The sequence below is a fragment of the Passer domesticus genome, chromosome 1 (genome assembly GCF_036417665.1).
Source record: "Passer domesticus isolate bPasDom1 chromosome 1, bPasDom1.hap1, whole genome shotgun sequence".
NCBI classification, from domain to species: Eukaryota; Metazoa; Chordata; class Aves; order Passeriformes; family Passeridae; genus Passer; species Passer domesticus.
Window position 1 is genome coordinate 134,845,169 of NC_087474.1, and position 18,707 is coordinate 134,863,875.

General features: G+C 36.4%; 1 protein-coding gene across 5 annotated transcripts in view; it reads left to right on the top strand.

Moving 5' to 3' along the window:
- WWP1 (WW domain containing E3 ubiquitin protein ligase 1) overlaps positions 1-18,707 on the top strand; it is a 57,925-nt gene that overhangs the window by 6,269 nt on the left and 32,949 nt on the right. For all 5 annotated transcript variants that reach the window (XM_064390765.1, XM_064390781.1, XM_064390791.1 and 2 more), the window contains exon 2: positions 16,264-16,354. In XM_064390765.1, the coding sequence (XP_064246835.1) occupies positions 16,285-16,354 (70 nt within the window). In that variant the 5' untranslated portion in view covers positions 16,264-16,284. The remainder of the gene's footprint in view (positions 1-16,263; positions 16,355-18,707) is intronic.

Sequence of the window (18,707 nt, forward strand, 5' to 3'; positions counted from 1 at the left end):
ATTTTTGTATTATTTACATAAGCATATTGCTTACTATTCTATGGTAAATGGTTTTGGGAATCTCCCAGATATTTTACAAATTAACTGTTCGGTTTCTTTGTTGTTTGTATTCAGTGTTTGATCAGGAAAATGTAACTGATTGAAGAGAAAACTATCAGAGTAGTACAGCTTCTGTGCAAATAAAATGAAGAGTGTTGTTAATTTTTATCATTAAAAGAAAATGAAGAGAGGCCTCTAGCAGAGGCTCACAGAACCCAAAATATTAAATACATTAAATATATTAAATATAACTTTCAGCCCATGCTTTTAATCCTGTGTCATACTAAACAAGGAGGTGTTAGAGCACACTTTGAAAAGTTGTGGAGGATAGTTTATCAAGAAGTAATTCTTACACAGTTCAGTTGAGATTGACTGATGAATGATTCAAAATAAGGAATAAACAGACAAGGAGAAAATCCATTGCTAAGAAATGGGGATTTTAATAAAAAAGATCATACAGATTGTACTTTGGTACATGAACTAAATGCATTTTAAAATACTTTAAAAGAACAAGTTAGTCTAGACTGCCCACTGCATTTTTTTTGGTTACAGTTTGTTTATTTTATTTTATTTTTTTTAATATAACTGTCAGGGACAGCCTACTTTCAGAGTTGGTTGCTATTCTTGTCTTTTTTGTATAAATCTGTCATGCTGGTTGCTTCAGTTTCAATGCTTTAAAGGCTATAAGAAATCAAAATTGATTAAATAAATCTTTATTAGCAGAGACATATACTTTGGGCTTGTTTTCCCTTTATATTCAGGAAATATATACAAGATTATTTCCTTATACTCCTCTTCAAATCCTGCATATTTGAACATTTTGTGTTTCAATCCCTCCCTTATAACAGAGGGGAACAAAGAACATTTTTCCAGATGTTTAGTGACACTCCACAGTTTAAAAACTGGTGTCCCTAAAGGTTGATATAGAAGATGTAGGAGTAGACTAAAGCATAAAACAATGTCATCATGCCACTGTTTCTGTGCACAGTGCATTCCTAGCTTGAATGAATGCTTTATGTATTTTTTCAACTTCTCCGTGTTCTGCCCTGTCTGAAAGCTGTGCAGTACAACTGGGGAAGGCACAAGAAAGCACAGCAAGAGGAGGAGAGATTCATATGGATGAATCTTAGAGAATGACTAAGCGTTTTTAATGCTCTTCAGGCTGAAGGCCTGTGGGTTGACCATCTCATGCAAATGTATATTTTGTGGGTAAAGGATGCTGGAGATGCTTTTCTCTTGCTTGTCTTTCCTCTAATATCAACCCCCACAAGTCCCTTGAAAATCAACCTGAATTAGGGAATAACTTTGACATCCTACAGTGGGAAGCTGGTCTTTCTGTGTGCTTTTTGTAGCCACCTGATTTCAAGGCAATGTTACTCTCAAGAATAAGCTGTTAATAATTTTAAATTTTATAGTTTAGTTTTTAGCTTTTGTCTAAAAAGGATACTGACCTTCATGAAAGTGTGTTTTCATTCTCTGTTGCTTTTGTAATGATGTGTTAAACTTAATATGCAAGGTATTATTGTGGTCCAGTATTGGCCTTTGGAAAGTCAGACTTTGGGCCCTTCTGGTAAGACCTGTGTTTTATTAAATTTTCACTTTCTCAACTTGGGATTTTTTTTTTTTTGTAGTTAAATTTTGGAATCAGATTGACTCAGACTAAAATTGGATTGAAAAATAATTAGCAGAAACAGACAACTCTTTGTTTTAAGATGTGAGAATTATTCATCAGCTTAGAGCCTTGGTAAGGATCAGGTTGAATTCTCTAGCGCTGTAGAGACTGAAGGGCTATTTTTGAAAAAGTAAGTGACAGTGCTTGGCTGAATGCTCTCAGGTAGCAGTAGGTAAGATCAGTGCAGTCTGTGACTGGAAGTAGGACAGACATGTTTTAGTGTTTTAACACTGCTGAGATTGACAGCTGGAAAGAGCCTTGCATAGCACTTTTAAAAAATCAAATATTCAGAGAAAAGAGAGTGAGAACATGCAGTGAATTCTACTTATACCTCTTTGAGCTATTTTTTGAGATAAAGTTACTGGTGAGAGGTGGATTACATCAAATGTCTTACTGACAAAAATTGTGCAAAACCCCTTCTGCCACTTTCTCATAACACTGAGTGGGCTTCTCTTCCCTCTTTGAATTGTTGTTTTTTTGTGACTTATCAAAACAATGGGGAGGTTGGGAAACTATTTTGTGGAGCAGTAATAATATATTTGCCATTATTGGTATTCCTTAGTCACCTTTTTTCATATCCCATAAAAACATAGTGGGGGGGATGTAACAGTAACAGCAGCGCTCTTGGTTAATGTCTTTAAAGTTGTTCCATGTTTGCTAATTTTGCTATGGCTGCAGGAGAGATGTGTTTACACCAGTCAAAGCTATTGTAACTAATAAGGTGGTGCTGACAGACACGAATTCCTACAAGTGGATTTTATAAGCTATCTGGGCACTCTTGGTATGTGCTCAGGCTCTCTGCCTGTTCGGAAGCTCATACTTCTCCATTTTCCATGTGGTGAAAATAGGTTGCCTATATAGCTTAATATGGAAGTACCTATATGTAACTAGGGGGTACAATTTTCTGTTTGCAGTGTAGGTACACTAAAATCTGTCCATATTTTAACAGTCTATCTTAATATATTACTTTACATTTCTCTTGATGCAAGTCTGATGAGCAATAATTTATACCAGTCATTAGGATTCTCCATAACAGAAGACAACCCAGAAAGGCTTGTGTAGCTAGCACATATCGTGTGCTGGCAGATATGAGAACTATTCAGCTAAATATTAGAATTAAGGAGTAAATATTCTTCCCTGATTTCTTGATATATGTGATGGCCTTTAACTACCATTGTTCTCTTCAAGAAACCTGGAAGTTGTTTACTCTGTTTGTTTCACTGTGTGTGTATATTTATCTGTAATACACAGAGGAGGCATTGTGGTATTTTTCATCATTTGGCATTGTGGTAGGACCTAGAAGCATCACTGTGATTAAGATTCACAGGCAATGCATACTGTAAATATTTTGCTGAAAGTTGCTCTGTAGCAGTGGAACTAAGTTCCATACAGACTTTTCTCATAGTTACAATTCTTTACTTCATGTGCTGTCCTAGACTCTTCTTATTTGTAATAAAAAAGGCACTATGCGCTGCTGCAGTTCAGACTGATTCAGAGCTTTCTGTGGTGTTTGTGTAGCTTTTGAGTCAGTCAGTGTAGAGAGCTTGAACTCACGCTGCTGCCTTTGCTCAGCAAGAACGTGAAATTGTGTCTCTTCCCTCTGCTATGCTATTGAACTTGGTGAAACTCATGGGAACTTAGTGTTTCAGAAGATATTATTTCTCAGTTTATTTAACTGGATCTGGTGGTGAACCGATTCAGTTAGAGGGATGGAGATGAAAGGAAGAGGGGGAAGAGGCAGGTGGACAGTATGAGTCATGCATGTGATGTTTGCTTGGGAAAGCAAGGCTAAAAAGGTCCAAGTATAAGGCAGGCAGATGTGTGCAGTGGAATCATAGTAATTTGTCTGGGACTCTTGCATAACACTTGGAAATACATTTTTTTGTAAACTTCTGTGATGGTACTGTATTTTTTCTTAGACCCTTATATGAGGCTGGTAATATGTTATAGATGATGCACAGATCAATTCTGCAGCATTTGAAGCAATGGTCAGTGAATGTACTTGAAAAAATGCAGAAAATACTGTTTGTATATAGCTTGCTCTCTATATCAATAGGAGTAGATGAAGATTTGGTTTCTGAGGTGGAGAGGTGAAAAATGCATATAGCTTGGCTTAAGGAGAATAAATACAGTAATATTTATATCAGTGTGAAAAATGTTAGAATTTGTCCAAAGGAGGAGTAGAGAGCATGGCTTATGAGGGGCAGCTCAGGATACTGTTTGCATGGCTTAGATGAAACGTAGAAGTGATGTCATTGCTGTTTACAACTCCCTTATGATGGGAAACAGATAAGGCGGTGCTGATCTTCTGGTGTCCAGTGATAGGAGGTGAGGGAGTTGCATTAAACTGTTTTGATTTGGTTGGTTAATAAGAAATTCTTTGCTGAATCATGGAATGGCATATGTTGGAAAGGATCTCAGAAGTGGGGACAAGCACTGGAACAAGCTCCCCAGGGTCATAGCCCCAAGCTGTTTGCAAGAATAAAATAGAGTACAATATTTCAATTGGCAGGGACCTACAGTGATTATCCAGTCCACCTGCCTGAGCCGTTCAGTGCTGACAGCTAGGTAAACTGTGTTGTTAAGGGCACTGTCTGAATGTCTCTTAAATACTGACAGGCCTGGGGCATAGACCACCTCTCTAAGAAACCTGTTAGTGTTTGACCACTTTCTCAGTGAAGAAATACTTTCTAATGTCAGGTCTGAACTTCCTGACTCAATGTTGAACCATTCCTACATGTCCTGGCACTAAACAACTTGGAGAGCCGACTAGTGCCTCCCTCTCCAGCTTCCAATCGGGAGACCTGCTACTGGTACATTCAACTCCAGTATCCAGATCGTTGATATAGATATTGAACAGCCCTGGCCCTGGAACTGAGCCTTGAGGAGCACCACTGGGACAGGTCGCGTGTAGTCCCATTTGGTACTACACTTTGAGCTCTGCCCTTCAGACTGCTCATCCCACAGTTGGGCAACTTGTCCTGAAGGATGTTCTGAGGAGCAGTATCAAAAGCCTTGCTAAAATCCAGAACTGTATCTGCCACCTTCCCTTCATCTGCAAGGTTACTGGCCTTATCCTAGAAGGATATAAAATTGAACAGGATCATTTCAAGATCACAGCTGCCAAGACGGCAACCTACTGTCACATCCTCCACGAGTCCTTCTGTATTCACAAATAGCAAGTCTGGGAGGGCATCTTTTCTAGTTGACTCACTGAGTACCTGTGACAAGAAGTTACTCCTACAGACTTCAAGAATTTCCTTCCTCATCACAGTGGTAGGGTGTTCTTGATTTATATTAATTGAAATCTTTTATAAGGGCAAGGGCTACAAATTCATGGGTTTCCCCTAAATTGCCTTGAGAATAATTCATCAGTGATTATATCCTGGCTGGGGTATCAGTTGTAGACACCCACTGCAACAGCTCCTTTTCTTCCATACCCGTAATCCTCAGGGGCTCTCAATCACATCATCACTAACTGTAAGGCTGTGCAACCAAACCTTTGCTCACAAACAGACCAATTCCTCCACTTTGCCTGCTCTGCCTATTGCTCCTGAACAGCCTGTAGCCCTCCATCCCAGTGCTCCAGCCATGGGACTCATCCAACCAAGTGTTACGAACACGGATAATATAATGGTCCTGGGAACTGACCAATCCATCCTGTTCAGGACGCATTCAGGCAGTGCTCTGAGATACTTTTAACTTTATGTTAAAATATGTTTAACTTTTATGTTGCACTGCGTGGTGTCAGGAGTTGGATAGGGTGATCCTCAGGGGTCTCTTCTATCTCGGGATGTCCTGTGTTTTAAGAAGAGTTACAGTTTGCTTTCCAGTTCAGTTCTCTGTCGGTCTGCTTCAGGGTTGGCAACTTGGAACTTAGTAACAAAATATTTATAATGTATCAGGGACGTTGAAGTATCTCTGGAGAAGCTGTTGGTTTGCTGTCAGGAAAACTAGTGCTTTGTCCTGTAGTCAAGGCCTCATAAACCTTGGAGGAGGAGAGTGCTGAAGCTGAAATTCTACTTCTGTGAAAGCAGATCCTAAGGAAGCCACTACTGTATCCATACCCACCAGTATGTACTGTGGCCTTGGCAAAAAGATGAGAAATTAAATGCTCCTATATCCTTGACTGTTCTAGCTGGTCTGAAGATCCACTCCCAAAATTATGTTGATGAAAACAAAAAGTATGAGAATATTCTCATAGCTTTCTTCTAATTTGTTTTGTTTGAGTATTTAATTAACAAGTTTTGGTCCTTTTCCAGATCTCTCAGCCTCAAGTAATTCTCTTTTTTGGGGGGGGATACTTGTAAGCTGTTCTTAGATCAAGGAGTGAGGGATATTGTAAGTTGAAGATGGTTTTGGTAGTACATTTGAGTTTTAACAGGAGAAACAAAACATTCTGCTGGCAGAAGATATCTGGGGGTCGTGGTGGACATGAGGTTGAACATGATGCAGCACTCTGCCGTGGGGGCAGAGAGGGTGGCTGGTTCCTGGGCTGCATTAGGCAAAGGATGTCTGTCAGGTTGAGGGAGGTGGTCCTTGCCTTTTATTCAGCACTGGTGATGAGGCCACATCTGGAGTGCTGTGCCCAGTACTGGGCTACTCAGTACAATGGCGACACAGATGTGCTGGAGACAGTTTAATTAAAGGCTATCAAGATGGTTAAGGCACTGCAGCACTTCTACTTAAAAAAAAAAAAAAAAAAAAAGAAAAGTTTCCAATATTCACTATTAACACAGAGTATGTCCTGCAGTTACAAATGTTTTGAACAGTACATTTCACTGTCCTTTCAGGTTTTCCAGATCTGTTTGTATAGGTGATATTTATGTGCCTGATGAAATAGGTATTTTTTAAATATACATATTTTAAACTCATCAATACTTAAGGAATTGGAGTAAGTGCTTAAAGGATCAGAAGGAATCTTATAATCTTGATAAGTAGCTAAATATTCTGTTAAATAGTTTCAAGTTATTAGCTTTGCATTTTTGTAAACTATCCTCCATTTTAAGGTAGAGACCTACATTTCAGTCCATCAGTGTTTGTCTGACTCACGTTTAGCAGTAGGTACCATAGAAAATAATTTCTTGCTCAACAAACAATGGTCTTTACTACAATCCTGTCCTAGAAGTGCTATCACTGTGTGTTTCCATTGTGTGAGAAGTAAAATCAGTGCTCTTAGCATTATTTTAAATAATCAGGGAAAAAAATATTTCCATTCCTAGTATTCTCTAAGCTATTAAACAATGACTTAAGCTACTATTTATAATACTTTTACAAATGGTATCTCATAGTTGAGGAGGCTGTTCAGTACTACTCACAGCATCTTACAAATTTACTGGCTGATTATTAAACTTATTCTATGCTTTATGAGTCTGAATACATTTAGTACCATCTTTTGCTTTCAGTTTAAGCGTAGAACTATTGCTTGTTTTCACAAACACCTTGTTTTCACAAACAAGTTGTTTTTCTGAAAGTTAATAATCTTTCCTCATTGAGCATATAATCAAATAAATTAGGATTTGTAATGTTTCAGGTTCTTTAGTTTCATGCATAATTTCAAGACATAGGTAGAAAACCTGATAGTAAGCATGCATGCTACTTTGTTCCATTCTTAAATATTTTTTATTTTGTAACATGTGGGTTTCATGTGTACTTTTTTGTTGAATAATTAAAATATCTCCCAGAAAATTTTTAGATTATATAGGTATAAAATGCAAAGAGAAAAATATACATAGGACTGAAATTTAAAGGTAGTAAAGGTGAAAACAACAAAAAAATAAGGGGTTAAAAAAACAGGAAGTATTTAAATTCATGCAGATAAAGTATGGAATTGGCTGCTTGGGGCAAAACCAGAATACCAGAAGATGTGGAACTTGGTTTAGTCTGTGAAAAAAAAAAAAAAAAAGAAAAAAGTAATATTCTAGTGTCATATAAACAGATCTATTAAGTTAAATTGAAAGAATCCAAGACATTCAGGGTAAGGCATCCAGATTAAAAATCAAAGGTTAGAGGTGCTTGAGTAACTTGGACTTTGCTTTTCTCTCATATGTCTAGCAGGAGTCACACATTGAAGCACTGTTTACTGGGCTTTGCTACTGAACCATTTCTTTCAGTGTCTCTGTACGAATGACAAAAACCCACCTGCTGCTTAATGGTGCTTCATTACTCCACAGTTCTTGTTCAGTTCATTTACTTAACTTCAATTAACTGAAGCTTGTCAAGGCTTTTATTTGACACCGAAAAAATCTCTTCAATGTTTTTGCAACTTCTAGTAATTTTAAGTGGGACTTATTGCCTGCTTAACTATTACAATGTGTTTATTTACAGCTTTATATATCCTTTTAAAAGTCCTTGACAGCTAGAAAAATTTGTAATGTGAAATAATTAAAGCAACAGTATATCTAGGCAATATTTTCCTTTTCTTAAAGTTTGTTCTTATGTTCAAACAGTTTTAGTTCCCTAAGAGTGAGTGTAACAGAGTGCGTATGTGAAAGGGTTCTTCTAAGTGGCTGAAGCATGTCAAGATACCATTTTGCCAGCTTTATGAGTATTTTAAATTCTAGCATTCTACTGAAAGGAATCAAACCAGCAAGTATTTTCATTAACTGTATAAGATGTCCATGAATATAGCTTTTTACTGGAAGCTAATGTTCACAGGAGTAAGGTTGTTTTTTCTTCCCCCACTTCCCCCATACACCAATTTCTGATTAATTAAAGCTAATACCTTGGCCTACATGATGTCTTGTCTGTATCCCTAGTCCATTGCACCTAAACCAAAATTTGTGTTGGGCTTCACTGTATATTGCTGGTTAACATATATTTGTTCAGATAAGGGAATGGAACTGTGGACTTTCTGAATTGGCCTGAAATAGTAAATCTTAGAAGAGGAGAACGTCTAAAATGGAGGAGGAGAGATGAAATTTTTGTGAAGAGCAAGTTAGTTTTGTCTTCACCATGAAGCAAATGTTCAGTGGTTCTCAGAAGGCCCTAGTGGTGTTTGTGATAAATATTTCCATTGCTTCTTAAAGTGGCATTTGGTTTGTGGTAAGGTTTGTGGCATTTGAGGAGAGAAAACTTTAAGTTCTCTCTTTGCCAAGGTGTAAATATTACTGTAGTTTTAACTTTTGATGATCAGAACTATCCATATAGGGAATGCCAAGTCTTAGATTTTTTTTTTTTTTGGTTAATGTTGCAGAGGGCAAGAAGAATTGTAGAAGTGACTTTACCGTCTTGCTCAGTGCAAGAAAGGCCAACACATTTTTGGGTCTACAGATGTTATTTCTCCAGATCTGTTTCAGATCTGGTTTGTGTTTGTGCATCTCAAATTACTCAGGTGAAGGTTTCCTGATGGCAAAGGGAAAAATCCTTAATTTTTAAAATAATAGAATTACTGGTTCTCTCTGGAAGTGATACAGTTTTGGTTCTTTTTTTTAAAAAAAAACCCAGTTAATTAGACATGTGTTCAATTAGCTGTGGCAAAATCATCAGCATTTTTAATGTTGATAAATAGTGAAATGGACTTTTCAATCAGAATTACGTTGAATAAAAATTCTGGAATTTGAAAGTCTAAAATGAAGAGAAATTTATCAAGAAACTTACTTGCATCTGACACAAGAAAAGGCACTTTTTCCTTTTTTTGTTCCCTACTTCTTATTTTTACATCAATAAACTTGCTTCTGATCCTATACTTGCTGATTTTCATTGGTGTGGTAACTCCCTTCCCCCTGCCCCAGCCTTGTTTCTTTGGTGGAAGAAGAGGGCCTGGAGGCAGGACTAGAAGTGTGGATGATTTTCTGTGCTACCCAACAAAGTGGAACAACTGTCTTTTCCTGCAAGATGCTCACACAGGGTTGCTTTGTCACCCTGCATGCTCTCCCATGGGCAGAGTTTCCCTAGAATCTTTCCTTCCCATACCTCACACAGAAGATCAGAGCAGCTACAGGACAGAGATTCTGACACCTGCAGCCTCCTAAAATCACTGTTCACTTCTCCAACATTTAACATTAATTGACCTTTTCACATTAATGAATTAAAGTCGAAAAAAAAAATTAACTGTTTTCTGTGATGGGGTTTTTCATGTGTTATAAAATGATATCACAGGTAATTGGACAATACTATCTCGGTACTTCTTTTTGTCTTATTCTTGCTTGATTCTTGTGGTGTCGTAGGGGTAAGGAAGTGGTTTTCTCTCTTGGTGGGTGTACTCTTTTATGTCTGAGTGCCTTGATTATTCATTAAATATCTCCTCAATTACTCGTTCACAGCATCAGGCAATTTATAAATGTGTGCTTGCTGCTTCAGTGATACTTCTTAACTTTCAGCTTTACAAGAAATACCTGCACTAGATGCACTCATTTCCAAATAAGTAATGCAATTTAAAATGTGCCTGCTTAAATTCTTTGAATAAGTAATTATTCTACTAATGATTAAAAAATAAATAAATATTCACTGTTGTTGTTCCCTTGGATTCCTGATATTTTAATAGCATTTTGAGATTTGGAGAGTATTGTTCACAGAAGTATAAATTTTATAAATGTTATTGTTAACAAGACTGACTTCCATGAAACTGTTGATTCATATGGATTAGGAAATGATCCTTTATTTTTTTAATAGACTTCTGTGTTGTCCATTCCATGGTTTTGCTTGTGTCTTATTTTGTCCTAATCAATCTGTAGTTACCCAAAATAATATATACAACTGAGGTAATATTAAAATATCAGCTGTAGGAGTTAGTAACTAGATTGTACTCTTCCAGTTGATGTAACAGTTATGTTTGATGAGGGTGGTTTAGACAGAAGGGTTGTGATCACTGTGGTCTTCATGAGGCTCTCCAGAGTCTCTCAGTGAATTTTTGTTGTCCAGGAATTTTGAGGCTGGGTGTGACATTTGTATGTGTTGGTGAAACAGTTCTGAAAGTAAAACTTCACATCCTTCAGACCAATGAAGTTTAACCTAGAGCTTGAATAAAGAGGTGTGTAGCAAGTTAATATTTGGGAATGTGTGGTGATTGTAGCCTTGTCAGAATTAATCCCCTCATTTTCAGAAAGATTATAAATACAAAGATGGTGACTCTTATATTGCTATATGTAATCCTCTCTTTAAGATTATGTAAAGATAACCTCAAAGATTTAAACCCTTTATTGACATATTCAAGAGCCAAACTGGGAATTTATTTTGAGAGATAAGAAAAAAGGGATTTAGGGATGGGAAAAAAGAAGTTTGTCTGTGATGCAAGAAAACAGTAAATATTGCCCCTATGACATAGTGTTCCCTTATCCATTAGCGGTAAAGGCTTGCATTATTTCAAATATTACTTTTAAAATGGTTTAGTTTAAAAATCCTCATCTCTCAGTGTTTCTTCACCATCTGTTTTTTCCTTTTCATGGAAACTTTTTTGTAAATTATATCAAGAAAATGCATGTATTTTGCTTTTGACATTACTCTGGATGTGAAAACTACTCAGTCCTCCTAACGAGTATTTTCACTTTGCTTGGTCTAATTGCCATCCCATGTATTTCTGCAGATCAGACAATGTGTTTAGTTGAAATTTTGTTTATTTTTGGCCGTGCAGATATAATTCCTTCTGGCTCATCAAGATGGGAGGTTACTAGTCCTTAAAACTTCCAGATTCTCAGTATTAGAAGAATCCCTAGAACTTTCAGAAATCTTCCTCAGCTTATAAAAGGTTTTACTTCTAGTAAAATAAAAAAATTATGGTAGTCCCATCTGCATGTAAGTCTATCAGTTCTTCTACTTAAGAGACTTCTTTGTTGTCTGTGCTTAGTTTCATTCAGTATATGCATGGTCTCTCTGCAGCAGCCTTGCATCTCAGAAACCCGAGATTTTTGGTAACATTTATGTCAGCACTCTTTACTTCCAGTCTTTCTTAATTTTGGACTGCTCTTTCATGGTATATTATCCCAAGAGAGTATAGTTTCTTTTTCTTGAGTATGACAATCTGTACTAGTACATAACAAAATGCCAATTATACTGTTTCTGTCAGCACTGCAAACAGTTCTGTGATAGAGTTCTTGTCCAGCATCTCACCTCACCTCTGCCCCCTGCCATGTCTGCACCAGTAATTTTTCTGTCAAAGGTTGAAGGGCCAAGTTTTGGATTATGCTTCTCTTTTTTAAGTACAGCAGCATTTGTCATATGTTCAGACCAGCCTTTAGGGACTAATAGACATTCAAAGCTCTAGATAAAATTGTTTATATTGTACAATGTAGTTTGGATGACTTTTCTTCTTGAAGGCTTTGTTTTCCGGAGTAAAAAAACAAGTTTGACTAGAAGTGAGTATGACCCAACGGGCATCAGACAGTGAAGAATCTTTTGTTTGGTTTTTAAAAAATATTAACATTAGAGTGATTTTTTGGATCTTGAATGAAAATGACAAATACTGTAATGTGAGAAGGCTGTCTCCTGAAAGAACCAACCTGCATCTGAGCTGATTAGGCCTGTTAATTTAAAAATGTTAGTAGCTGAGTTAGTAATGAAAATAACGGATGACTGAAGCCTTAAATAAACTTAATGTTTCCTTTCTCCTTAATTCCTAACCAGTTCTTGATTTCTAATGAGTTAAGAAAGGATGAGTGAGCTGCAGCTGTTAGAATCTTTGGAACATGATGAAAACTGTTCTTTGGAGCATGATGAAAACAGAATCAGTTCAACTAGTATGCTCTGTTCAGTAAAGCCTTTTTCAATATAAACTATGACAGAAAACTTTATGTATTGTTGATTAAAACCTATGTTTATTTTTTAAAGTTTAAATGTTTTTTTAAAAACTTTCCTATGTTTTAGTGTGTTTTTCTAAATAATATTTGACATGCACTTCAGTGTTTCGTTTACAACGTACTGAAAATGTGGAGCTGTAGTCATTGCTTAGGTGTAAATGCACCTAAGTGTACCTTATTGGCAAGAATATAAAATATATTGCTGTTACAGAAATATTAATATTAATTCTACAGGATCAGAGCAGAACATCAGGGGACTGTTGTTGTGGTTTGCAGTCATGAGGTTACAGCCCCTCAGCCAACCCCAAGCCTAACTTTGTTTAATCTCCATCAGCTATTGAGATCTCCCTCACAATGCAATAATTTCTCCCAGGCATCATGGTAATTTTTTCCTTAAGAGGAGAGATGCAAAACTAAGTGTATTGAATTCTTTCTTCTCTGTTATCAGAAGACTGACAAACGTGGTTGCCAAATGCAGTTAGCAGCTTAGTAGCTAGCAAAGCCAGAAACTCAGGTTTGGGCAGGTGGTATTACTTGCAAATAAACCAGCACATGAAGTCTGAGGAGATTATGCAATGAAATGTCTACTTGAGGATTCTGACACTAATTTTTTTTTTTTTGCTTTACACATCCTTGATGTAAAGTTAAAAAAAGCACAAAACTCATCCAACCAACCAAATAAAAACCAACCCCCCACCTCAGCATTTTAGATCTACATAGGTTAAACATTTGAAGGAAAGAAACAATAATAATTTCCACAGTATGATGGGGTCACAGTAACACCTTCATTTGTTCATTCACTTCCAGTGTGTTGTGATGGAGGCAGTTTACTTGGGCCCAGTTAGGAGGATTTGTGGATTATAAAATTTAGCTTTTACTAAACAAACCCTCACAAAATAGGCAAGTGGCTTAAAAAAAATTCCTGCAAAGAGACCACAGATTGAAGATAATACTAGTAATATGAATAATAAGAACATGGCAGAGCTGATGCTGCTTCTACTCCTAGCGCGAGCTCTTGGTCAGATGCATGATGAGATAAAACCATCAGCAGTTACATGTGATGAGAAGTCAGCCAAAACAATTTGGTTTATCAAGAATGGTATTTCAAATACGGATGTACATCCGCTATTGGAAATGATGAACGTTGCTTCTTGAGGTATCAGCTGATGATAGTATGAAGACATCACAATTAGCAAGGCATTTAAAAGTAAGCACCTAAAACATGAAGACAGGCATCTACAGGTTTTTTTTCAGCAATGTTGAAGTTGTGATGTACTCAATTCAAGACTTCACAAGATTTCACTAAACTTAGTGATAGACCATTAGAAGCCTCTTTTGAGATTTCTCAGTAGCAGAAGACACAGATACTGTTGGGGAAGCATTTCATCTTGCTGTGGTACTATAAATGTCTGAAATAATACATGGTAAACGTTGTGACAAACTAAAACACATTCTTTTGTCAGCAGATACTGTTGGAAGATGTCTGGAAAACATTGCCAAAGTTCTGACAGAACAAATATCAGAAAAAATTACACAGTGGGAGAGGCTTGCTCTACAGACACTTGGATGAAAGTATAGGTGTTTGTGATGTGGCTCGATTTATGATAATTGCTAGATTCTGTGTCCATAATGAAATTCACAAAGAACTAAGTCATTAGGAAAGGATGTACCAGACAAGAGACATTCTTAAGCATAAATTCTAAACAGTATCTTCTTAAATAACCTAATTTTTTTAAATGGAGAAACTGTACTAAAGTAACCACAGATGGAGTGGCTGATTTGACCAAAGTAAAAAAGGTTCTTGTCTAAGGTTACAAGTTGAACACAACTTGCAGAATTCATTCACTGCATTGTGCATAGGCAAGCAACAAGGAAGTTGGAGCCATAAGTGCACAAAGTGCTGTAGGATGTCATTATTGTGGTTCATTGTATGAAAACAAAACCTTTAAATAGTAGAGTATCTAACATAATCTCTAATGACACTGGGTGTGACCAGGAAGATCTTGTGTACTATGTAGAGGATCACTAGTTATCATGGCAAAGTGCTTAGAAGAGTTGTAAAACTTGAAGATTAATTACATGTTTTATCTCACAAAAAAACAAGTGTTACGAATTTCCTGACCTGTTTGGTGATAACAGTCAGCAGTATGCTGACTATCAGTTATTAAAAAAAAAATAAAGACACTTAAGACACCGTCACTTGAAGGTCAAGATGGTATTTTAACAAGTAAGAAGCCTATTGCTTTTTGAAATAAACTGATGCTATGGAAAAAGCATTTTGAAAATAGATGTTTTGAAATGTTTCCTTGTGTGATTTTTGTTGCCAGAAAAGATGTGTCATCTGTAAAACCTTCCACATTTGAGCACTTAAACTTGGAAGCAGAATTCCTTATCTGCTTAAAAGTCCTCCCAGTTAAATGTTTCAGAAGCTGAAAATTTGATAGAAGTATAAAAATGTGCCTTCCATTGGTTTACAATAACAAGTGATTGATATCAGGGAAGATGAAAATTTGTAGTCATATTTCAAGAAAAAGCTTTGCATAATTAGTGGATGGAGATGCAAAATGAGTGTCATGATTTAGAAAGTGTAGCCAGTGATGTACTTTGATTTGGATGTACATATCTCTGTAAATTGTGTTTTCTAGCTATGACAGCCAATAAACTGAATTTAAAACTAGGCCTTCAAATCACTGTATTACGAAGTGCTAAGTCAGCATTTTAAAAAGTGCTGAAGCATATTCAATCACATGGCTCTCACAAAAGCAACACAACTTTTTTTTTTTTTTTTTTAGTAAGAGCAGAAAGATTTTTTTACCATTAAAAATACTTAAAAATACTGGTTATTTAATTTTAATTTCATCCTTTAAAATTTCTGGTTTTATATGTTGTAGTATATATGGAACGTATTAGTAAAGTGGTACATATATCTAATTTATAAACACACGTATTGGGGGTATGTACTCAAAGTTCTCGTAGTTATAGAAGTGCATGATCAAAAAGGTTTGGTGACAGCTCTTCCAATATTGTTATTGAAACCAGTTGTGTTCACAGAAGCAAATATGTGGAAGTTCACCCAGATCAGGGAAAGTCTATTTCGCATGTATAGTTCTTTTCTTGTGAAAAGTAGTTGTCTGATAGAAGCAGAATGTTTTATTTCTGGATGTGAGTCAGGTGTAGTAGTTCAGGAGGACAGGAGTGATGCTGTGTGCATGGGTATGTGCTGGGATGGCCCAGCTGGGATCTGACACACTCTGTTTTAGTGGCTGAGTGGTGAGGTGGGGTGTCCTTGTAAAGTGCTTCCTGTCTCAGTAGATGAGGGAAGTGATTTGTGGGTGGACAGCAGTGGGGCAGGAAGCTGGCGGCAAATGTAGGGATAGAATGCAAACGTTTGAATTGCTCTCCTTACTGGTCGAGTGTATTGTTCTGGTGACAGCTTGGTTTTCAAGCATGTAAATATTTCAAATGTTTTGTTCATTGAAGTTGTTGGTCCTCAGTTTATCTTAAATCAGACCATAAGTATGTCTTCAAGAGAGAGAATTATTGATATATCACAGCTGAATTTCTGTTCTTGCCTTACACAGTTGTTCTAAGCTATGTAAATATATATGTTACTGAAGTGTCTTGGCAACCTTAGAGGTGTAACGTGGGACAAATTTCCAAAGTGATTGCTTTATTTAGCTGCTGTTATGAAATAACGTGTTCTGCTGTACCTAAATAATATTTGGTAACTTCTTGATTAGTTGAACATTTTATTTAATACCTGTAGCTGACATGCAGAGATAAGTACTTTTTAATAAGTTATCTGTTTGCTTTTTTTAGGCTGAAGCCTAAACCTCTGACATGGCCACAGCCTCACCAAGATCTGATACAAGTCACAACTGTAATGGAAGATTACAGATGCAAGTAACAGGCAAGTAGTGATTTGAATCATAGAGATTTTTACAGGAAAACATATGTATTCTACAAAGGCAATCCTGAAAGTGAGTGTTAAAATGAGCTAGTTAATATCTTAATTAATTATATGAACGTTACAGTTAATAATGTGACTATAATATACGTAGATGATTTGGGGCTAAATAGAGATTATACAGTGAGTTGCATGATAGGGTTTGATAAGTCTTCAAAATAATAAAAAAAGGTATTCTGTACAACAGTATAGACAATTGCAAGAAATTTTGCTTGGGAACAAGTGGTTAATGATGTGTTTTCTGAAAAGGGAACACATATTTCTGAAATTCTATTATAAAGGTTGGTGGTTGTAGTGAACCCCAAGCTGAAAATGGGTACAATGTTTTAGTGAAGGTGGAGAACTGGAGGAGATCACAAAATTTGTGATCTAGCCCTTCAGAAGATTCAGTTCTTTCATTACATATCAGGTAAGCCTCAGGTTAGACTTAACAGAATTATGGAATAATTTAGGTTGGAAGGGACCTTTGGCGATTTCCTAGTCCACTCTTCTGACAAAGGCAGGGTTACCTTTGAAGTTGGATCAGGTTGCTCTTTATATCGTCCAGCTGAATTTTCAGTATTTCAAAGCCTGTATATTACCACCTTTCCTTGTGATAAGCCATGTCACTTTGAATGCTTTTCCGTGTATCCTTTTGCATTTTGCTGTGTTGTCTCTTTTTAACTTTTGCTCTGCTAGTTGTCATAGTTTGAGGTGGAAGTAAGCCATCCCAATATCCATAGAAATTTCTGGAAAACAGTCCTGGAAATTTCTGATTGTGCTGGGGACACTTTTTAGATGTTGAACAGGCCAAGTAGATTATGCATTTTGCTCCTGATGGACAAGAACTTGTCAAAGATGTGACAATTGTTGTCAGTCTTAGCTACTGTCTCTGAGGGATGGCAGAAGAGAACTGTGGCTTCCTGGTAGTCTGAAGATAAGCAAAGTGCATCTAAGTAAACAAATTTGATAGCTAGTGTTACAGCAGTTAAAAATAAAAGTGATAATCAGCACATAGGTAAGATACTGTACATAAATACACCTACCATAAATATATATATATATATGTGTGTGTGTGTGTATTTATGTGTATAAGTATTATCTTACCATTGATAACTAACTTGAGCTTTCCAGGGATTTTGAGAAATCTGGTGATGCTGAAGTAAAAATGGACACATGCCTAGGAAAATACATAAGCTATCCTGAACAAAATTTGGGAAAAACATGAGTAATATACCATGTCTTAATAAAGGCTGCATTTAAAGAAAGATGCATCGTGCTGGACGATCCAAAGATGGCCAGGTTATCTGAGAAAAAATATATTGTTGAAGAGTCCCCTGAATGGATATTTTATGAAATTAGATAAGATAGGAGCCTCAAAAATTATTAACCTTATGTAAGGAGCACATTACTCAATGATGTGATGAATCATCAAAACTGGCAATGACTAATAGCAGAGATGGAGCCACCTGTAGATTGAATGCATATATATAACTGTAAACTAACTTATACAAATGACCCTTAATTTCGGATCTGTGTCTACAGAAATGGTAATTTTTTATCCTGTGCTGAGCTCCTCCTTATGTAAATAGTCTTGTATTTTTCTGGTACTGTGACTTTTGACTCCAGGAAATCTGGGTCAGGGCTCAAATGGGAAGAAGTTTTTACAACATTTGTGATTAGTTTTGTGAAGGTTTAGTTCTCTAAACCTAGTCTTTATTGCAAGATCACAGGAATGAATGCCAGTGGCATTCCCAGTAGTGGGAGGCAGAGGAGTGTGGGACTGTAGTATTGCTGACCCACACTGCATATTTATGTGCAGTTTTGTTTATGCTGCTGTAGAAGCTATAATTATTTCAAGAACTATACTTAAAAAGCACTTTTATAAGGGCAGCAAGTATCTTAGACTCATTTTGCAAGCAAAGAATTTGTATGGAGTGGTGACTTGTTTGAGTTTGGACAGATACAACATGTTGTAGGCATGCTTTGCCATCAGTATTTCTTCAAACATTCTTGGTGAGATCTTTTCATGTTAGCTCTTTTGGAAGTCTTGCTGCTGTTATTACTTATTCATAGTGTTTTTTTAGAAGAATCAAAAGATGATCATGGTCTCGTTTTATGTTTGGGGACTCAAAAGTTACTAACAAAACATAGTCAGATAAAAGAGGGGAAATTAAGAGGAAGCTTGAATATTATTACTTAATACCTGTGTTTTAATAAATGTTGTATTTTCCTTTGGAAAACAAATTGTGGAGGAAAGGAGGAAGAAGTAGAGGTTGTCAAAGCTTAAAAATATATCATGATTACAGAAGAAATA